At 44.0% G+C, this 22,374-nt stretch overlaps 1 protein-coding gene across 3 annotated transcripts in view; it reads right to left on the bottom strand.

Moving 5' to 3' along the window:
• The window catches only part of VPS16 (VPS16 core subunit of CORVET and HOPS complexes), a 216,037-nt gene that overhangs the window by 99,163 nt on the left and 94,500 nt on the right, over window positions 1–22,374 (bottom strand). For all 3 annotated transcript variants that reach the window (XM_040357101.1, XM_040357099.1, XM_040357100.1), the window contains 2 exons: window positions 8,087–8,184; window positions 4,959–5,066 (listed from right to left, as the gene is read on the bottom strand). In XM_040357101.1, coding sequence (XP_040213035.1) covers window positions 4,959–5,066; window positions 8,087–8,184 — 206 coding nt within the window. The remainder of the gene's footprint in view (window positions 1–4,958; window positions 5,067–8,086; window positions 8,185–22,374) is intronic.

Here is a 22,374-nt window from a genome sequence, read left to right as displayed (position 1 = left end):
TGTAAGATTAGATGTCCAGTGCATCGCTTCCCCTTTACATTAGATGTCAAGAGCCACCCCACCATCAGAAGTTGAGTCTCCCACTCTCCATTACGTAAGGGGGTGCATTACAGTGCACCCCCTTACCTTATACTGCTGCTGGGAAGAAGCTGGATGCATTGCTTGAAAGCAGAAAGTAAGGGTCAAGAGGAGGGATGGAGCTCGTTTTCAGCTGCAGAAGAGGTGTGAAGGCCACATGAAATGGCCTGGAGGGCAGGATTTGGCCCGCGGGCCTTGTGTTTGACACCTGTGATCGAATGGCTCTGACTACATCCAGGTAATGTAAAGAGAATTCCTTTGAATGTCTACCAGCAGGGTAGAAAGATGGAAGAACAATTTCCTCAGCTGGAACACAGAAATCACCTTTGTAAGGAAGGATAGTCTTGGGAGTAATACAATCTTACTATTGTGAAGTATGAGGAAAGAACCACCATTTTAGAGACTAGTCTGACAAACGTGATGGTTACCAAAAAGGCTACTTTGCCAGCAAGAATATCTAAAGCAATATCTCTCATGGGATCAAAGGGTGGTTCTGCAGGGCAGACAGAGACAAATTACGGTTACATGGAATTACAGGGTGATGCAAAGGGAGGCCTAACACAAAAAACACCTTAAATAAAGTTTGTTCTTTTTTTTACCAGGGGGTTAGGAAGTCAAAGGCTTTAAAAAAAATAATGGATGAGGCCCATAACTGCTCTTTAAGGGTGCTAGATTCTGATCAAGACCTGTTTGCAGGAAGGTCAGAATGCAAGGCACAGTGTAATCTTAAGGACTCTAAAATAATAAATAAACCAAACAATTTCATTTTATATTTTTTGTATTTTGCAAAGTGCCTTATGAACTTTGTCTGTATATTCATTGAAAAAAAAATGAATTAATGAAATGTTTTTTTTTTTTTTTATATATATATATCAATTATCAATCATAGTTCATGAGCTATCAATTTAATTAAATGAACAAAGTTACTTTTCATTGTGGATGAATACTGAAAAACGGTTAATAAGCGGTAGGTGATTCACTTTTACTTATTGCTATATTTGAATTTGCTTGACAGTTTTATTCATTTATTAAAGGGGTTGTAAAGGTTCGTGTTTTTTCACCTTACCTTAATGCATCCTATGCATTAGGGTGAAAAAACACCTGGCCATCATGGGCCCCCCATTTTACTTACCTGAGCCCGTTCATCTGCTCTGCGCATCCCCCAGCGTCCTCTTCTCCACAGAGTCTCTGCGTTAATTGAATAGATTGATAGCACTGCAGCCATTGGCTCCCGCTGCTATCAATCGAATCCAATGACACGGCCACTGGGGGGAGGGACCGAGTCATACACTTGGCGTCTATGGATGTCGACTGTATGACACTGGAGCGCGCCCGCCAGCTAACCCCCTCGGGAGAGATCTTCTCAGAGGGGCTTAGCTATTGTGGGGAGGAGCCGAGACAGCCGCCGAGGGACCTCAGAACAGCAGGATTCGGGCCACTCTGGGCAAAACAAACTGCACAGAGGAGGCAAGTATGACATGTTTGTTATTTAAAAAAAGAAATAAACCTTTACAACCCCTTTAATTTAGTTCTCAGTGTGTGTGTGTGTGTGTGTGTGTGTGTGTGTGTGTGTATGTGTGTATGTGTGTATGTGTGTATGTGTGTATGTATGTATGTATGTATGTATGTATGTATGTATGTATGTATGTATATATATATATATATATATATATATATATATATATATATATATATATATATATATATATATATGTATGTATGTGTATATATATATATATATATATATATATATATATATATATATATATATATATATATATATATATATATATATTAGTTTTATGTTAACACATTGATGGAATGAGTTAGGGCATCTATATATTTTTGCATTATTTTACAGTGTTTGTATCTTTATTACTTAGCGCAGACGTTTACACATACAGTGGTTTATAAACTTCAGGACTGAAATGAATGCGCTCACACCAGGCAAAGTAAGAGCTCCAGCTATGGACATAGATCTTCTTGGAAGTGCCCTTGCTTGCTTTCAACAAGGTAGGAATCACACACTCAGAAATCCTTCTAACCTTAAAGACCTGGGACTCAACAGCCATGGTGTTAAAACCAGAAACTGTAAAGCAGGGTTGAATAGAGGGTCTTGAGATGGCAGATCTGGCCTGTTGGAAAGAGGCCAGGGATTGCCTGCTAGAAGTCAGAGTATGTCTGTGTACCAGGTTCTTCTGGGCCAGTACAGTGCAAGTAGAATCACAGCTTTAAGGGTAATTTACAATCTTCAAATGGATTAGTGAACATCAAGTATCTACAATATTGTATTCTGCCTATTTCCATTTGCTGTTCATCAGCTCTCCTGTCCCTGCCTTGAGTTTGTGGCTTTCTCTCATACTTTATATCAGTACTACTGGGACCTTGAAGATGGGGACATACCCCAAAAACTTGTCCTGAAAAAAACGTATGTTAGTGCAAATAAAAAATGTATCACGGCCAGAAGGGTTCACGACCTTATTTTATAGGAAACTACCGGATATCGTGGTCCCTCATCTTATAACCATGTTTAACCACTTCCATACAGGGCACTTATACACCTTCCTGCCCAGACCAATTTTGAGCTTTCAGCGCTGTTGCACTTTGAATGACAATTGCGCTGTCATGCTACACTGTACCCAAACTAAACTTTTATAATTTTGTTCCCACAAATAGAGCCTTCTTTTTTTTGTTTCAATTACAAAACATTGTAAATAAGTAAGTTTTCTCCTTCACTGATGGGCACTGCACTGACGGGCACTGATAAGGCGGCACTGATGGGCACCAAGGAGGTGGCATTGATGGGCTCAGATGATGGGCACTAATATGCGGCACTGATAGGCGACATGGTTGGGCATGGATGGGCACTGATAGGTGGCACTAATGTACTGTAATGTGTTGTACTAATGGATGCCAATCAGTGCCAAACAATAATGCCTGCCAATCAGTGATGCCCCTTGTGGGCACTGATTGGCATCCATTATTATTTTCTGATTGTCATCCCTGGTGGTCTAGGGTGGCATACCTGTGGTGGGCATCCCTGGTGGTCAAGTGGGCATCCTCGGAGGGGGGGGGCTGCGCTGATAATCGATCAGCACAAACCCCCCTGTCAGATGAGCAGCCGATTACCGGCTTTTCCTGTTTACATCGTGATCAGCCGTGATTGGACACGGCTGATCACGTGGTAAAGAGTCTCCGTCAGAGACACTTTACCTAGATTGGTGTTGCGGGGTGTCAGACTGACACCCAGCAACAACGATTGCAGCGATGCGCACCCCCGGGGGCACGCAACGGCTCAATATCCTGAAGACGTCATATGACGTCCAGTCAGGATGTTGAAACCACTTTGCAGCCGTCATTTTGCTATATGGCGGGCGGCAAGTGGTTAATAGTCTAAAGAAAGATGATAAATTCTCTGCAGACATGTTTCAGCCTCAATAATGATGCTTCTGAAACCCGTGGGCAAATTTTCGCCCAATCTCCCTTATTAACATAGATGTGAAACTCTTAATCAAGGTACTCGCCATTTGCTTGCATCGCCTGGTCTCAAAAGATTAAACAGGTTTTGTTCCTCTTCGGCAGGCCACTGATAATATATGCTGTACTCTTCTTCTTCTTACTCATCTAGCTCATCGGGCTATACCCCTCATGTTACTGTCCTTGGACATCCAGAAGGCGTTTTATACTTCATCATGGGCATAGCTGAAAGAAGTCCTCCATTATAGGGGTCCGATTGATCCTTTCTTATGTTGGGTTAATAAGTTGTATTCCCAGCCATCGGCTTCCGTCAAATATATGGGGTACGAATCCTCAAAATTTTCTGTTTTACGTGGTACGCCTTAAGGCTGCCCTTTGTCCCCGCTCCTCGAGCCTCTGGCGGAACATATCCACTTGGAATTGGCTGGAGTGCATCATAAACTGGCGCTTTTTACCAATGACGTCTTAATGTATGTCACGTCCCCTTACACCAGTCTTCCTAATTTAAATTTTCTTTTTTGCACAATTTCACCTCCTTATCGGAACTTCAAAGTTAATCAGACTAAGTTGCGTGCTTTAAACATTTCATTGCCGGACTCAGTTCAACAATGAATTTCCCATTACACTGGTCACCCTCCTTTCCATATATGGGGATCAACTTAACATCTAACTATTGTTCACTATATATGGCTAATTACCCTTCTCTTATCAGATCACTTACCCATTTACTGGAACCGTGGGACAAATCTCTTGGATGGGCCGCATCAACTCAATAAAGATGGCCCCTCTCTCGAAACTCCTGTATGCTTTTCAAGCTCTACCGATTTTAGTCCCCCCCACCGCACATATACTGCATTCCTTGCAACGTCAAATCTTTAAAATGTATCTGGGGATCGACCAGGCCAAGACTGAATCAGGCAGTTTTATATAAACAAGCGTGCAGGGGGTTTGGGAGTTCTGAACCTGATGTACTATTATAAAGCAGCGCAAATTGTACCCTTGAAATAGCTATATGCTGGAGAGTCGGCTCCTCTTTGGACATACATTGACCTAGTAGATGTGGACGCGGTCCCGCAACTTTTATGGCTGTGCGTTCAATTTCGTCCAAGGCCTCAAAACCCTATCTTGTCACACTCACTTGTGATATGGGATTTGGTTAAGTATTTTGCGGGACTTCTTTCACCGGTTTATCAGTATAACCGCTATTATGTTGTATGGAGGAGTACAGTCTGGCAAAATAGACTATAATCTAGGCTAAGTGGGTAAAGGAAGCGAGTATGAACAAAAAGAAAGCCATGTAGTGTACCTACCTGCATATATCCCATGAACATTTCACATTTATCAAACTATGAATACAGAAAGATCTATAACCCTTACAATAAAAAAAGGCAGAAATGGAATACCTTTTCGGTGCTGTAGCTAGCTCGTACATGAAAATTTGCAAGTTCTTGATGATTATCATCTTGATTGTATAAATCTTTTAAAGTTTCTGGTTCTTGATGTTTGCAGAACTGTCAATACAGAATTAAAAATATATTTAACACTTAAGGGTCATGCTGCCCCCTCCACTCCCATCTTTACCAATTCCTCTTCAAATCAATAGTACAACTACCTTTCTGTGCGAAAGGCAATAAACCCCTGACTGCCAGAAAGGCAACTTTTGACTGGTAGGGGGACAAACAATGTCTAAGGTCCAGTTTAACAACCCTACTAGAAAGCATGGCTTGTACGGGCCCTCCCTGTGCAACTCCACTATTCCGCACAAAACATTTTTTTTTTTTAATATTATAGCTTGCACAGGGCTAAGCAGTTCTATTACTCCCAAGGAAAACGTTAGCTGCTCTTGCCCTGGCTTCTGAATTATGGTTGGCATGGGGGATCATCACTTGTTCGCATGCCTGGATATAATGTATTTTTTCTTGGGCTTCAGTAGTGGTTTAGGGCAGCAGAAAAAGGCAAGTGTGTTAAGTTGCCTGCAGTACAGCAAAATTGTTATTTTACCAAGTATAGCCAAAGTAATAGTTCACTTTAACCACTTAAGGACCCCTTCACGCCGATATACGTCGGCAGAATGGCACGGCTGGGCACATTCACGTACATGTACGTGGCTCTTTAAGCCCAGCCGTGGGGTCGCAGGCGCATGCACGCGACCCGGTCCGAAGCTCCGTGACAGCGGGACTCGCGGACTCTATCGCCGCTGGAGTCCCACGATCGGTCCCCGGAGCTGAAGAATGGGGAGAGCTGTGTGTAAACACAGCTTCCCCGTTCTTCACTGTGGCGCTGTCATCGATCGTGTGTTCCCTTTTATAGGAAACACAATCGATGACGTCACACCTACAGCCACACCCCCCTACAGTTAGAAACACAAATTAGGTCACACATAACCCATTTAGCGCCCCCTTGTGGTTAACTCCCAAACTGCAATTGTCATTTTCACAGCAAACAATGCAATTTTAATGCATTTTTTGCTGTGAAAATTACAATGGTTCCAAAAATGTATCAAAATTGTCCCAAGTGTCCGCCATAATGTCGCAGTCACGAAAAAACCGCTGATCGCCGCCATTAGTAGTAAAAAAAAAAGAAATTAATAAAAATGCAATAAAACTATCCCCTTTTTTGTAAACGCTATAAATTTTGCGCAAACCAATCGATAAATGCTTATTGTGATTTTTTTTTACCAAAAATAGGTAGAAGAATACGTATCGGCCTAAACTGAGGGACAAAAAAATATGTTTTATATATTTTTGGGGGATATTCATTATAGAAAAAAGTAAAAAATATTGCATTTTTTTTTCAAAATTGTCGCTCTATTTTTGTTTATAGCTCAACAAATAAAAACTGCAGAGGTGATCAAATACCACCAAAAGAAAGCTCTATTTGTGGGAAAAAAAGGACGCCAATTTTGTTTGGGAGCCACGTCGCACGACCACGCATCTTAAGTGGTTAAGATAGTCAGAAACCTATCGCAATTTAAAATTATCTAAAACTTAGACATTCACATTTAAACATCAAATTAGAGCTTAGGGGTGTAGGCTTCAAAGTCTATGTTGTACTGTTCCAAATTGATAGGAAATTAGGGCCAGATCCACAGCCAGCCGCCGTAACTTAAATATTCCCATTTAAGTTACACTGGCTGAAAATTTCTACCTAAGTGCCCGATCCACAAAGCACTTACCTAGAAATTTTCGGCTGTGTAACTTAAATCCGGCCGGCGTAAGGCGTTACCAATTCAAATGGGGCGAGTCCCATTTAAATTAGGCCCGCTCCCATGCCGGACGTACTGCGCATGCTCGTGACGTCATTTTCCCGACGTGCATAGCGCGAAATTACGTTACGCCGAGCTTCGTGAATCGCGCCGGGTCAAAAAAGTTGCGTCGGGAAAAAAAACGAGTTGCGGCGAAAAAAAATAAATAAAAAAAAAAAAAGACAGCGTCGCTGGAAAGAAGGGTCTGCTTTTACAAGGTGTACTAACTTTACACTTTGTAAAAGCAGCCCTAATTTTACGATTGCAAGCCAATACTTACGGAGAAAAAACGAAGCTGAAAAGCTTCGTGGATCTCCGTAAGTGCTAATTTGCATACCCGAGGCGGCATTTCGACGAGAAATGCCACCAGCGGCGGATGCGGTACTGCATCCTAAGATCCGGCAGTGTAAGTCCCTTACACATGCTGGATCTTCTGTCTATCTCTTGGAAACTGATTCTGTGGATCAGTTTCAAAGATAGAAACAGGGATACGCAGGCGGAATAGCAAATCCGCCTGCGTATCTCTTTTGAGGATCTGGCCCTTAGAGTCTTTCCCTCTAATCTTTGTATATCTTATATACTGGTGTTTGACACAGAGTAAAATGCAATAATTTCTAGCCATCTTTATAAGAAAGTTGCATTTATTGTGTCGAAAACTTGCACTCTTGTGTATTAACCAGAGCGAATAAAAACCAAAAATCTGAAAAGCAATATCTGCCCCTGTGATGTTGCTAACAATTTAATTAGCACAGTTGCCTGTAGCTCTCCTCAGCATACATAATTATGACGCCAAGATTTCTAAACACAAAATCAGGTCAATACAAAATGAATGACCTGAATCCAGATAATTAGGATGCCACTGGTCTCACTAGCGGTCTGCTTCTTTATAACCCTGAAATGTGGGTTGGCTAATTTGAATTTTAAGCATGTTATTGTCTTGGGAACAAGGCAAAAAAGAAAATACATACTTTTGTTTTTGTTTTCTTATTTATGCATTCATGCACTCCTAGAACTGACAATCATATTCCTGCCATGGCATACACATATCACTACACAGCAGTGTGCATCAGAAGGACCAGCCACTGTTAACACCAGACAAGAAGAGGAGGAAAGCCACAGCTTGTCAAGTCACCAGCTGACACTATGTATCCTCTAGAGTGGGTAGTAAAATGTTGGAACTTTAAGTGTTGAAACAAAATTATTGGTTATTGCAAAATGCAAAAGGGAAACAATGCCTTATAATTCTTGATAGATTAAAAAGGCCATGTAAATTGAAAATCTATTCACCTGTTGATATAAACTGAGAGCAACTGGGTGGTTCTGCAAGGTCATGAAGAAATCTCCACGGTTAAATTCATGTTTCATGTATGACACCACAGTGTACACTAAAAAGAATGAAATCATCTGTTATATCAAAGTACATGTGTATCTGTCACTTACAATACTTTAGATGGATATATTTAAATATTTCACCTCTGGCACAAGACACAGATGAAGATAAAAAAAAAAAAAAGAAACATTTTAGATTTGAAAATAAAGTGTACAGTAAATCGAATGAACAGTGTATAGGTGAAGCCATTTATTATCAATCAACTGTGTTTACTCTTTTTAAATCACAATGGCAACAGAAACTACCCAAATGACCTTGATCAAAAGTTTACATACCCTTGTTCTTAATACTGTGTATTACCCCCCTTTAACATCAATGACAGCTTGAAGTCTTTTGTGGTATTTGTGGATATTTATCTTCTCAGATGGTAAAGCTGCCCATTCCTCTTGGCAAAGTCTCCAGTTCCTGTAAATACTTGAGCTGTCTTGCATGAACTGCGTGTTTGAGATCTCCCCAGAGTGGCTCAATGATATTGAGGTCTGGAAACGTAGATGGCCACTACAGAACCTTCACTTTATTCTGCTGAAGCCAATGACATGTCGACTTGGCCTTGTGTTTTGGATCATTGTCATGTTGGATTGTCCAAGTACATCCCAATGCACAGCTTCCTGGCTGATGAATGCAAATGTTCCTCCAGTATTTTTTTAAAAACATACTGCATTCATCTTGCCATCAATTTTGACCAATTTCCCTGTGCCTTTGGAGCTCACACATCCCCAAAACATCAATGATCCACCTCTGTGTTTTACAGTAGGAATAGTGTACCTTTCATCATAGGCCTTGTTGACTCCTCTCCAAACGTATCATTTGTGGCTGTGGCCAAAAAGCTCAATTTTGGTCTTATCACTCCAAATGACTTTGTGGCAGAAGGTTTGAGGCTTGTCTCTGTGCTGTATTTCACCTGAAGTTATTTGTGGATTTTTCTTTGCATCCCAAAAATTTTCCAGGCAGCTGTGGCTGAAATCTTAGTTGGTCTACATGACCGTGGTTTGGTTTCAACAGAACCCCTCATTTTCCACTTCTTGATTAGAGTTTGAACACTGCCAATTGGCATTCGCAATTCCTTGGATATCTTTTCATATCCCTTTCCTGTTTTATACAGTTCAATTACCTTTTCCCGCAGTTCCTTTGACAAGTCTTTTGCTTTCCACATGACTCAGAATCCAAAAATATCAGTGCAGCACTGGATGAAGGATGCAAGGGTCTGTCAGGAGTCCAGAAACTCATTGACCTTTTATACACACACACACACACACACTAATTACAAGAAAACAGATCGCAAGTGAGGATGGTTACCTTTAATGCCAGAACTCCCAGGCGCACCCCCTTGCTGTCTCCAAAGAATAAGAAGAGTCGACTGCAGTATGCCAAAAGTCATGTGGACAAACCACAGAAGTTTTGGGATTGTGTTCTGTGGACTGATGAAACAAAATTAAATCTGTTTGGGCCCATGGATCAACGCTATGTTTGGAGGAGGAAGAACAAGGCCTATGATGAAAAGAACACCTTGCCTACTGTGAAGCATGGCGGGGGGTCAATCATGCTTTGGGGCTGTTTTGCTTCTGCAGGTACAGGGAAGCTTCAGCGTGTGCAAGGTACCATGAATTCTCTTCAGTACCAGGAGATATTGGATGACAATGTGATGCAGTCCGTCACAAACCTGAGGCTTGGGAGACGTTGGACATTTCAACAGGACAATGATCCCAAGCATACCTCCAAGTCCACTAGAGCATGATTGCAGATTAAAGGCTGGAACATTTTGGAGTGGCCATCGCAGTCTCCAGACTTAAATCCGATTGAGAACCTCTGGTGGGACTTCAAGAAAGCAGTTGCAGTGCGCAAGCCTAAGAATGTGACTGAACTGGAGGCTTTTGCCCATGACGAATGGGCGAAGATACCCGTAGATCGCTGCAAGACACTTGTGTCAAGCTATGCTTCACGTTTAAAAGCTGTTATAACTGTAAAAGGATGTTGTACTAAGTACTAAGATTGAATGTCACTTGGGGGTTGAATAAAACCGATAATGATGTGAGGACAGAAAAGACATTTGTGGTTATTTCATTATAAATGTTATGTTATATTTGTCTGACCTACACATGCCTCTTTGATTTAATTGTAAGCAGGATGACTGAATGATCAAAATCAATGTCAAACTGGCCAAAACAATCAATTTCAGTGGGGGTTGAATAATTTTGAATACAACTGTAACTTAGGGTGGGACCACTGGCTGCAAGATCTTCCTGCCAAATGTCAGGTTCTGCAGCACATTTTACCTCCATGTCATTAGGACTGATGAAGGTATATTGGCTGGATCAGAAGGCTGATCAGCAGGTTTTCTCCACCGATTTCCCTGCCTTCTCCGCTTCGGATGCAGGATCTATGTGGAGTGCGCTTTAAAGATAGAATCAGAAAACCTGTGAAATTAGTAGATGAGCACAGTTTGACTGTCTCAATCATCTAGCAATTGGGAATATATAACAGGTCTGTAACACTTTTTAGGACCACTAAAAGGACCAAAGACCTGCTCTGTGAAACAAAGATACAACTTTAATCACCAAGGAGGCTGCTAAAAGTACCAAAAACCTGCTCTGTGAAACAAGCATACAACTTTGATCTCCAAGGAGGGTCTGGCTTAAGCATAACACTGTTGAAGAGAATAATTTAAAAAGGGATTCCTTGACAGTGCGACCTTGCAGCTCCTCTTAAAGTTATCATTTATTCCTTTTTCATAGTGATGGGTAAAGGAAAGCCCACTTAAGGGAACTAGAATAAGGAAGGTTATTCCCTGGGCTTAGAAGGCTGGACAGGTATGTGCCCAAGCACACCAACCTTATGACTTCCTTGACATCTGAATGCTGGCATGTCAGCTGTGAAAAAGAGATTTTTAATACAGCTTACCTGTAAAATCTTTTTCTTGGAGTACATCACGGGACACAGAGCGGCATTCATTACTATATGGGTTATATGGAGTACCTTCAGGTGTAGACACTGGCAATCTCAAACAGGAAATGCCCCTCCCTATATAACCCCCTCCCATAGGAGGAGTACCTCAGTTTTGTAGCAAGCAGTATGCCTCCCAAAATGGTCCTCAAAAAAGAGGGGTGGGAGCTCTGTGTCCCGTGATGTACTCCAAGAAAAAGATTTTACAGGTAAGCTGTATTAAAAATCTCTTTTTCTTTATCGTACATCACGGGACACAGAGCGGCATTCATTACTATATGGGATGTCCCAAAGCAATGCTTACAATGAGGGGAGGGAGAACATCTCCAAGACAAAAGGATTTAATTTAGAGATATACTCAAATCATAATAAATCCAACTTAGTTGAGAAAAATAATTTTAAATTTTAAATTTAACTCAAAAAAGAGGAGCCCCCGGAATCCGAGGGTCTCAAACTGCATCCTGCAGCACTGCCTGCCCGAAGGCAGTATCAGTATTCCTTCTTACGTCCAACTTGTAGAATTTTGTAAACGTGTGGACAGAAGACCAGGTTGCCGCCTTGCAAACTTGAGCCATAGAGATCTGGTGGTGTGCTGCCCAGGAGGCGCCCATGGCTCTAGTAGAATGAGCCTTTAATGATACTGGAGGAGGCAACCCTTTCAAGCCGTAGGCCTGAGTGATTAATTGCTTAATCCACCTAGAAATGGTGGACTTTGCAGCTGCCTGCCCCTTCTTGGGCCCATCCGGTAGAATGAACAGCACATCTGTTTTCCGGATCTTCTTTGTAGCTTTAAGATAGGCCTTCATGGCCCTGACAATATCCAAGGTATGCAGCAACCCTTCCTTTCTGGAAGTAGGTTTAGGGAAGAAGGATGGTAATACCAAATCCTGGTTCAAATGAAAACTGGATATGACCTTCGGTAGGAAGGATGAGGGCGGAGAACGACCCTGTCCTTATGAAAAACAAGATATGGTTCCTTACAGGATAAGGCCGCTAGCTCCGAAACTCTTCTTGCGGAAACTATGGCAACCAAAAATACTAACTTCCTTGTCAGTAGAACCAAAGGAATTTCAGCCAACGGCTCAAACGGTTGTTTCTGTAAACTTGACAGAACAAGATTTAAATCCCACGGACAAAGCGGGGATTTAACTGGAGGTCTAATACGTAAGACCCCTTGAAGGAAGGTCTTAACCAGCGAGTGGGTGGCCAGCGGCCGCTGAAACCACACTGACAGAGCAGAAATCTGTCCTTTGATTGTGCTTAATGCCAATCCTTTATCCACTCCTAGCTGGAGAAAACTTAATACTCTATCGATGGTAAATTTGCGAGAAAGCCATCGCTTGGACTCACACCAGCCTACATAGGCCTTCCAGACCCTGTAATAAATCACCCTAGAGACCGGTTTCCTGGCTCTGATTAGGGTAGAGACTACTTTCTGAGACAGACCTCTACCCCTGAGAATCAGGGATTCAGCTTCCAGGCCGTCAAATTTAGATGCCGTAAGGCAGGGTGGAGGATCGGACCTTGCGATAGCAGGTCTGGCCGTAGAGGAAGAGTCCAAGGGTCTCCCACTACCATCTTTAGGATGAGTGAGTACCATGCCCTTCTGGGCCATGCTGGAGCTACCAGGATGACTGGTATGTGTTCCACCCGGATCCTGCGCAGCAGGCGGGGTAGTAACTGGAGCGGGGGAAACGCATAAAGAAGTTTGAACTGATGCCAAGGGCAAACCAACGCATCGGTTCCGCAGGCCATCGGATCCCTTGAGCGGGATATGAACCTGTCTAGTTTCTTGTTGAGTCTCGATGCCATGATATCCACGTCCGGCACTCCCCATCTTTGGCAGAGTGCTTGAAAGACTTGTGGATGCAGAGACCATTCCCCCGGCCATAGAGTCTGGCGGCTTAAGAAGTCCGCCTGAAAGTTGTCCACTCCTGGAATGAATATTGCCGATATGCAGGGCACATGCGCCTCTGCCCATAGGAGAATCAAGCTCACCTCTCTCTGAGCGGCTTGACTCCTGGTTCCCCCTTGGTGATTTATGTATGCCACGGCCGTGGCATTGTCTGATTGAATTCTCACCGGGAACCCCTGCAATTTTGACGTCCAAGCCCTGAGGGCTAGTCGAGCAGCTCTGAGCTCCAAGATGTTGATGGGCAACTGCTTCTCTGGCTTTGCCCAAGTACCTTGGCGAGTGCAACCATCCAAAATTGCTCCCCAGCCCGTCAGGCTGGCATCTGTGGTCACTATCTTCCAAGCCACTGGGCTGAAAGACTTCCCCTTCAGTAGATTCTGAGGGTCTAACCACCAACACAGACTTTGTCGGACTCTTGATAAGAGCGGCAACGGGATATCCAAGGCCTGTGGCCTTCTGCTCCATGCTGACAGGATGGCTGCCTGTAGGATGCGAGTGCTTAGAACCAGTAGGATTAATTCCTTGATGGCTTTTACCTTCCTCAGAGGTAGGAACACTCCTTGTTGTTCTGTGTCTAATCTCATGCCGAGATATTCCAACTGCCTTGTGGGCTGGAAAGCTGACTTTTCTCGATTTAGGACCCAGCCGAACCTCTCGAGGTATTGGACCGTGAGGGCCACTGCTCGCTCCAAGCCGGGAGACGAGTGGTCTATGACTAGGAGGTCGTCCAGGTATGCTAGGATCGTGACCCCTTGGATCCTTAGCTTGGCTAGGATCGGAGCTAGGACCTTCGTGAACACCCGGGGGGCCGTAGCCAACCCGAAGGGAAGCGCCACGAATTGGAAGTGACGCGAAGCCACCATGAAGCGTAGATATCTTTGATGTGGCTGATAAATTGGAACATGAAGGTAGGCATCCTTTATGTCTATGGACGCCATGAAGTCGTCCTTCTGGAGTGTGGCAGCTGCTGACCGCACGGATTCCATCCGAAATGAGCGGATCTTTAGATATGCATTTACCATCTTTAGGTCCAAAATTGGCCTGACATCTCCATTGGATTTTGGGATGATGAATAGGTTGGAGTAGAAACCCAGCCCCTGTTCCAGGACTGGTACCTCTACTATTACTTCCTGGGAAAGTAGATGATCTAATGCCGATCTTAATGCGGCTCCCTTTTCCGGATCGTTTGGAATCCTCGACTTCTGGAAATGAGGAGGAGGAAACCTTAGGAAATCTAATTTGTAGCCTGTGGCCACGGAAGACCGTACCCACTCGTCGGGAATGCTGGCTTCCCAAATCTCTGAAAAGAGTCGCAGCCTTCCCCCCACCTTCGTGGGTGGGGGCGCCCCTTCATAAGGTTGGCTTGGGGGCTGGTTTTGCTGGTTTGCGAAACCACTGCCTTTTGCCTCTAACAGCCTGTCCTTGTGATTTGCTGTTGAAGCCGAAGTTTGCTTTTGCAGGAGGCCGTCGATACTGCTTGGCATTAGAGGGCCCCTGCCCAGGGGAATACTGTCGTTTAAACGCAGGCCCCTGAACCTTCTTCTTAGTTGGCAAGAGAGTACTCTTGCCGTTTGAAATGGTCTGAATGTATTTATCTAGGTCTTCTCCGAAGAGTCGTCCTCCATGGAAGGGGAACCCTACCAGGAGCTTCTTGCATGGGGGCTCAGCCTCCCAGCTTTTTAACCATAAGAGTCTTCTCATATGGATAAGGGATAACGATAAACGTGACGCTTGCTGGATAGAATCCTTGATTGCGTCTACCGTAAAACATATGGCCTTAGGGACATCCGAAAATTCTTCTGCCTGCTGGGCAGGAATAAGTTTAAGCATCTGCTTAAATTGATCCGATAATGCTTGAGCGACCCCAATCGCAGCCACAGCTGGCTGTACTACTGCCCCTGCAGTAGTGAAGGAGTTCTTAAGTAGTGCTTCCAAGCGCTTATCAACTGGATCCTTGAACACCTGTATGTTTTCTACAGGGCATGTTAACGATTTGTTAACACATGAGATGGCTGCGTCCACTGCAGGAGTAGCCCATCTTTTGGAAAATTTTTCTTCCATAGGATATAGGACAGAGAACTTCTTAGGTGGTAAGAAGATCTTATCTGGCTTGTTCCAATCTTGGAACAAAACTCCCTCTAATAGAGGATGGATCGGAAACACAGCATTGCTTTGAGGCGCCCTCAGTGAGCCCAAAGCTGAAACCGTCGATACCTGGAGATCTGGTACTGGCAAGTTGAATGCCCTATGGACCAAGTCCGACAATCCTTGAATCCACCAGCTCTCCCTCAGGGAGACTGCCCCAGACTCCTCTGTATCCGGATCCTCGATCCCTGAACCTACTTGGTCCTTGTCCAAGAGGTCGTCCAATTCCCCTGAGGAAAGGACCTCCTCTTCTGAGGGTCCGCGCTCGGGCGACGGAGATCTATTCCGCTTACTGCCCCGCATAGCTGCGGCTATCATTTTACCCATGCTTTTCTGCATCTCTTTTAAAGAGGTGAGTAATACCTCCTCCGTGACCATCTTAGGGTTGGACTGACCCGCGTCAGCTCCAGCCCCAGATCCCGATGGCCCCAAGGCTCCCTGTGGGGAAAGCAGCGGCATAGCTTTGTCCGAGACCTCAGACTCTCTGGGGGAATCCCCACCTCTTGTACCCTTGTTTTTTGATGCCATGGTACAATACCGAGGTACACCTGCTACTTATTGGTACCTGGGACTTATAAATAGTTAAATGCCCAAACACCTGTTTGGGGGATAAAAAAATGCTTCCTCTCCTCTAGATGACACTTTTTTTTTTTTTTTTTCAAATCTAGGAAAGAAAAAACATTCTGTCCCCCTGAGTAGTATTGCAAGAAAAACTATGAGATGGAAAAGAAACAGCCTATTCCTAGGCTTGAAAACAGTCTTTCTGAAGACTGCAATATTCTTTCTGGCCACTGTGTGTCCTCGGCGCCCCGTGCTTGCCGTTCTGGTCTTTCCTCCTCAGTTCCAAAGTATTGAATGAGCTATATGGAACAAACAAGGAAGGGCCGCCCCTTCCTTAAGCCACTGACCCGCCCTTCCCCCCCAGCAATCTCAAACAGGAAATGCCCCTCCCGACAGGGGGGGGGTGGGGTTGGGAGGAAGGGACCTCTCTGCTCCAGCAAACTGCAGCCTGCAGCCTGGAACCATGAGGAGGTCAGCGTTTTGCCTGCTTTGCAGGCCGTGAGGAGGAAGACTGAATGGAGCATCGCCTGGAGGCTTGCAGGTAAGCACCGCTCTCTGACACACACATATACTTTTATATCACACAGGCCCCACTCAATGCTTTTCCAACACTACAAGGGAGGTCACATCTTATGGGGAATAATACATATAGAGCCATCCTATCTTTATGATATGTGACTAGTTTGCCAGATGCAGTGCATAACTTTAGGCATGTCCCCTGTGACCCCCCAGAAAAAACCTGCTAAGAACCAAGTTCCGCAAGTTTTCCCCTCACTTACCTGCTCCATGCCGCAGGACTTTGCCAAGCAAGAGGCCCAATCTTCCCCCATCTCCGTGGGGATGTCTAGACCTTCAGGCCCTGGGTTCCTATGAAGGATCCACTGTCCTGGGCCCATATAGCACTCTGGCAACAGAAACATTAGGCACCCAAAGGTTTCTAAGTTCTGGGCCCAGGGTCCAGCTCTCTAAAAAGAAAAGCATTATGGGCTATACCCCAAGGGTTTGGGGTCCGGTTACTGACCACTTTAGCGCTGAGGCTTTTTTGGACAGAACCGGTTAGCTCACCTAATCCCAAGGATGTGGAGGCAAGCTAAACCATGACTAACACCTAAGACACTGGCGGAAAAACTGAGGTACTCCTCCTATGGGAGGGGGTTATATAGGGAGGGGCATTTCCTGTTTGAGATTGCCAGTGTCTACACCTGAAGGTACTCCATATAACCCATATAGTAATGAATGCCGCTCTGTGTCCCGTGATGTACGATAAAGAAAGTGCTTTATATACCCAGACTCCCTATACACCAGCACACAACTGCATTAAAATTAAGCGTAAGGAAGCTTGGTAAACAAACACCAGATTGTACCTATTCAGTAAATATCAGGTGTCCGATTTGATGTCTGAACCAGAATACACTCAAACACCGCTGGGTGCCTTTTGGTATTAATGAGGGATACGTCAAGAAAAATCCTACTATAGGAGGTTAATTCTATAGCAGGAGCAGAACACTCACATTGGTCTTCTATGACCAGTTGTGCTATGAATACATATAGAACTGTAAACCTGTTGAGTTAGGTATATGGACCAGATCATTTCTGATACTGCATCTTCAGGTAATACTCCTATAAACCAAAGTCCTTACTAAAAAAGGTGATTTTATAGACTTCTTGCAGTGTCATACATCCCTACCGGGTTACAAGCACAAGCAATGCTTCTGACATCTGAAGTTCCGGCAGCCAGAATTCCTGGCTCTTTCCGTGTTCACGGGAAAATAAGGTCTAAACTAAAAAGGGATACATGTATAATTAAAGGGTCACTAAAGGAAAAAAATGTTTTGCCTAAAATTAAATATCTGCAAGGTAGACAGACAGAATAGTGTAATGATTCTGTTAAAAAACGAGTAAATACCTATTAAATTCCTTCATCTATATCACCTCCGGAATTCTAGTTTCTGTTCTCTCATTCACTTCCTGGTTTGCATCGTTCGTTCATGTAAGAACTACATTTCCCAGTATGAATTGCGGCGCGCCCAGTAATTCACACCTCCTTGAAGTCTCTAACGCGTAGAGAGCGTCCTGCCGCACAGATGTAATTCCCAGGAGGGGGTGAGCACGTTACTGACCACCGCAGTAAAGCCTCCAATCACGGTGGTCAGTAAAATCAGACAAGCAGGAAGTGAACAGAACAGAGAAGAAATAGAGCAACTTCAGAGCAAAAACAATGAGGAAGTGAAAAGAGGAATGTCTGCAGGTAAAGGATGCTTATTATGAAAAAAAATGTTTTCCTTTACAACCCCTTTTAATATCACAATTATAAAGATCATAGACAACAATGTTGTGTATTTCTTAAGTGCAGGTAGGTGGACCATCACAGAAAATACAAGACATGAACTTCAGAGTCGTGAATCTCAAAAGTGCAACAAGGTATGGCTATATAATAAATATAAATAGGAAAGACGCAAACAGTGTTCACTGTTGAGTATTCTGATGCGCAGCCAAAATGTAAATAACAGAAAAGACACAGAAAATTTTAAACCTCGGTTTGCGAGTAACTTGGTTTGAGAGTGTTTTGCAAGACAAGCAAAATGTTTTAATAAATTGTGCCTTGATATACAAGCTATGTCCTGATATAAGAGTAGCGTCATGTCACAACTGAGTATAGAAAAGAAGAGAGGAGCCTCGAAGTGTAGCAATATGGTTGCATTAATGAAGGTACAACATTTAGCAACTTCTTGGTACACTTAGAGGTGCCTCGCTTCTCTTTTATACCCTGTAAAAAAAATGCTTTGATATACAAGTGTTTTGGATTACAAGCATGTTTCTGGAACGAACTATGCTTGCAAACCAAGGTTTTACTGTATAAGGACAGAAGGACATGAACTTCAGTGCTGCGTATTGCTGATGCTTGACATAACTAATATGGAAAACAGAAAAGGGTACCTTCTCAATGGTGTGCCTTTCTGATAAGTAGCACGGTGCGGTCATAACAGATTAGCAACATGGTACTTTGAGAGATTGACAGAAATGTCGCTAACAGACTTTAAATGCTGTGCATTTTTGATTAGCAACCACGTATAGTCATAACCAACAGTAATTTCACTAGCAACTTTAGATGCTGCGTTCTTCTGATCAGCAACAGGGTACAGTCCTAAGACCGACAGAAAGGTTGCCAACAACTTTAAATGCTGTGCATTTTTATCTTTAACTCAGGCTATGAAAGCAGTCATTAAGGCTTGCCATACAGTAGTAATAAAACCTAACCTGGTTAAAGCCATATGGTCCTCTAGTACACCGCTCTGGTGTAATCCCAAATTGAAGGAATTTCACTCTTTACAAGACCTGGGACTATGGACCGGCAGGGGAATCAAATACTTAAAGGATATCTGCAATGGTTCTGGGTTGCTCACTTTTGACAGACTGACTGAAAAACAAATTTCAACTTCTGAATCCTTTCTTCTTCAGGTTCCTCCTGCAGCTCTGTCACTTCCATACCGGGCCTATTCTGGCACTTCTCTCCTTCATGTAAAAATCTGGTCACCGGAAATCTCTATCCTCATCCGGCCAATTCGTTCTCTGGGCCTCCGATGGCATGGGAGAGCCCAGAGAATCACCGGATGGCGGCGGGAGGGGGCGTCCCCTCCCGCCGCCTACAAGAACAATCAAGCGGCGGAACCGCCACTATGAGCATTCTTATGGTGCGCAGAATCGCTGTCTGAAAAGAAGGATATTTGAATGATGCCTGTAGCTGCAGGCATCATTCAGATATCCCCCCCTAAAGTCAAGGACGTCATATGACGTCCTACGGTAGGGAAGTGGTTAAATTGGTCCAGCTCCGGATGGACCTCAAAGCCCTACTGAACGATGCTGAACTCTCAAAGCCATGGTCTCAAATATACCATCCATTCAGGTTGTATTGGATGGGTTGCGTGATCTGTGGCGCAGGATCTGGACAGTGAAGACTGGGAGGCCATGTGGTATTACCTGCTTCAATCATTGGTTGCAACTAGGGTCAAGTTAATCCAATTCAAAATCCTGCACAGAATATACTTTACGCCCCAACGCTTTAACTGCATATACCCAACCTCGTCGGCCGCTTGCTGGAGATGCTCTGGTACCCCCTACATATATTCTGGGATTGCCTGCAGGTCCAAGAGTATTGGAGGGAGGTGACCCACTTTATCCAGAAATGAACTACCATACCTATTCCTCTGACAATCAACATCTGTCTCCTTAGCCTTGTGGAGCAACTGGCGTTGGCTAAAGCAATCCGCACCCTAATAGGTATCCTATTATTTTACACGAGGACAGCTATAGTACTAAAATAGAAGTCAGCCGCCCCCCCTACCCTGTTCTCATGGAAAAAGTTAATCAATACAATGATACCCCTCCATAAAGCAACCCCTTGCTGTGACGTCGCCCCAACTCACCCCCCCCCCCCACCCATATGCGGAAAAAACTAGGCATCAGGTTTTTAAAAGCCAGCAACCTCTGAATGAACCCTCTTGCAGCTACATGCCAGATTCATAGCAGTCGGCCTAATATATTCAGGTTACTTGGTGTGCATTGCTGACCAGGGGAAATCTGTGCTATTACTCCTGGAATCACCAGGTACCTGCAGACCACTTCAGATCCCTTCAATTAACCCTTTAGGAATGTGTACCTTGTTTAGTGCCAGAAATAGCCTATAAGAGACCATTTGTTTCTAACAGGTCTCAACTCTTCACTATTTTTATCCTTATTGATGGATTTATTGTGAGAGGTTGGCAACTTAATATTGCAATAGCCACAGCATTTCCTGAGGTAAAAGGGAGCTGTGGACATTGGTCTAGCTAAAGCTTCTGGGCTATTTGTTCCCAGACCCAAAGGCAAGGATAGTAGCACCTGTATTGAGAGAGGGAGTCCTATCTCAATGCCCAGAAACCACCAGGCTGCCATTAGGGATGCTGCCTCTAATCTCCTAAGGAAAAAAAGGGAAGTACTCACCATTGTTGTCTTTCCCTTTGCCACAGGGCTTTCTTTTCTCTCCTCAAGGTCGCATGAGAAGAGGATAGTGGCCAAAAATCACTCACTTCCAAGTTGCTGTACCCACTAGGAAGCTGTCAAAGTAGGTGGTGTGTACGGCACCATAGCATGCCCACACACCTCTTCTGGGATCCAAACTTTTTCCAAAGGAAGGGGGAGGGGAGGTCAGGGCCATTACCCTCTTTAGGGGTGAGATGTTCCGAGTCTACCACCTGAGGTGTGGGTACAGAGGTGCGGAAAGATTGAATAGTGGCCAACATTCCTCTTGAACAGATTTAAGAAAATCTTTCATTAATCCTGAGGCCTCTTTTCCAGCCAGTTTGTTAATACACCTATTACAAAAATGGCTTGGTGTGGGATTTAGACAATCTTTCCCCGCAGTTACCACAGTTTCTACTGGCACTAGTGCTAGCAGATGAGGAAGGTGCAGCTTGTTGAGCCCTGTGAGACAGGAATACTTCAGCCTCCGCAGCCACGTGGGTCCTCCATGCTTTACAGCCCCCTTTCCTGAGTTATGCTGGGCACGCTTCACCCTCCTCCTGCTCTTACAGAAAGTTTTAACCTAAAAAACATTGTGTGTTTCTGTGAGGCTTGGCACGCGCCAAGTCCTCCCCTTGGTGTCTTGCAATGTTTGGACTTCAGAAAAATAGCGCCCGCTGCACGCAGGGGAAGACAGGAGGAGACCCGGGCTGCTGAACAGCGGGGGATACAAAGTTACAACCAAACCGTTTACACAATGCTGTAGTGGCGACCTGTGAGAAGCTCTGAGGCGGCAGGTTAGTGCAGCCCTCACCAGCATTCCTAAACCTAGTTCACAGTGGGACCACCTGACTCTCATGCCGAGTACACACGATCATTATTCGGCATGAAAAAAACGTTTTTCAAAAACATCATTTAAAATGATCGTGTGTGGGCTTCACATAATTTTTCAGGTTCTGAAAAACGACAAAAAAAAAAAAATTCGAACATGCTGCATTTTTTTACGTTGTTTTAAGCGATGTCGTTTTTCGGGTTGTAAAAAATGATCGTGTGTGGGCTAAAACGACGTAAAAAACCCACGCATGCTCAGAAGCAAGTTATGAGACGGGAGTGCTCGTTCTGGTAAAACTACCGTTCATAATGGAGTAAGCACATTCATCACGCTGTAACAGACAAAAAAAGCGCAAATCGCCTTTTACTAACACGGAATCAGCTAAAGCAGCCCAAAGGCGAATGGAACTTCCCCTTTTTAGTGCCGTCGTACGTGTTGTACGTCACCACGCTTTGCTAGATCATTTTTTTAAAACAATGGTGTGTAGGCAACATCGTTTTAATGATGAAGTTGGGAAAACGTTGTTTTTTCGATATGCTGAAAAACGTTTTTTTTTTCATGCTGAAAAATGATCGTGTGTACGCGGCATAAGTCTCTGGTCAGAGAAAACAAAAACAAAGTTTTCGCTGTGGGAGAAACACAAGCAATACTGCGGGACAAGGGGTAAGGTGGGGCCTTTTAAACAGCAGTGAACAAAAAAAAAGCAGAGGTGATCAAATATCACCGAAAGAAAGCTCTATTTGTGGGGGGGAAACGTGCAATTGTCAGGTAAAGCGACGCAGTATCGTATTGCA

This window comes from Rana temporaria, chromosome 6 (assembly GCF_905171775.1).
Source record: "Rana temporaria chromosome 6, aRanTem1.1, whole genome shotgun sequence".
NCBI lineage: Eukaryota > Metazoa > Chordata > Amphibia > Anura > Ranidae > Rana > Rana temporaria.
This window is presented reverse-complemented; position numbering and strand designations above follow the sequence as displayed.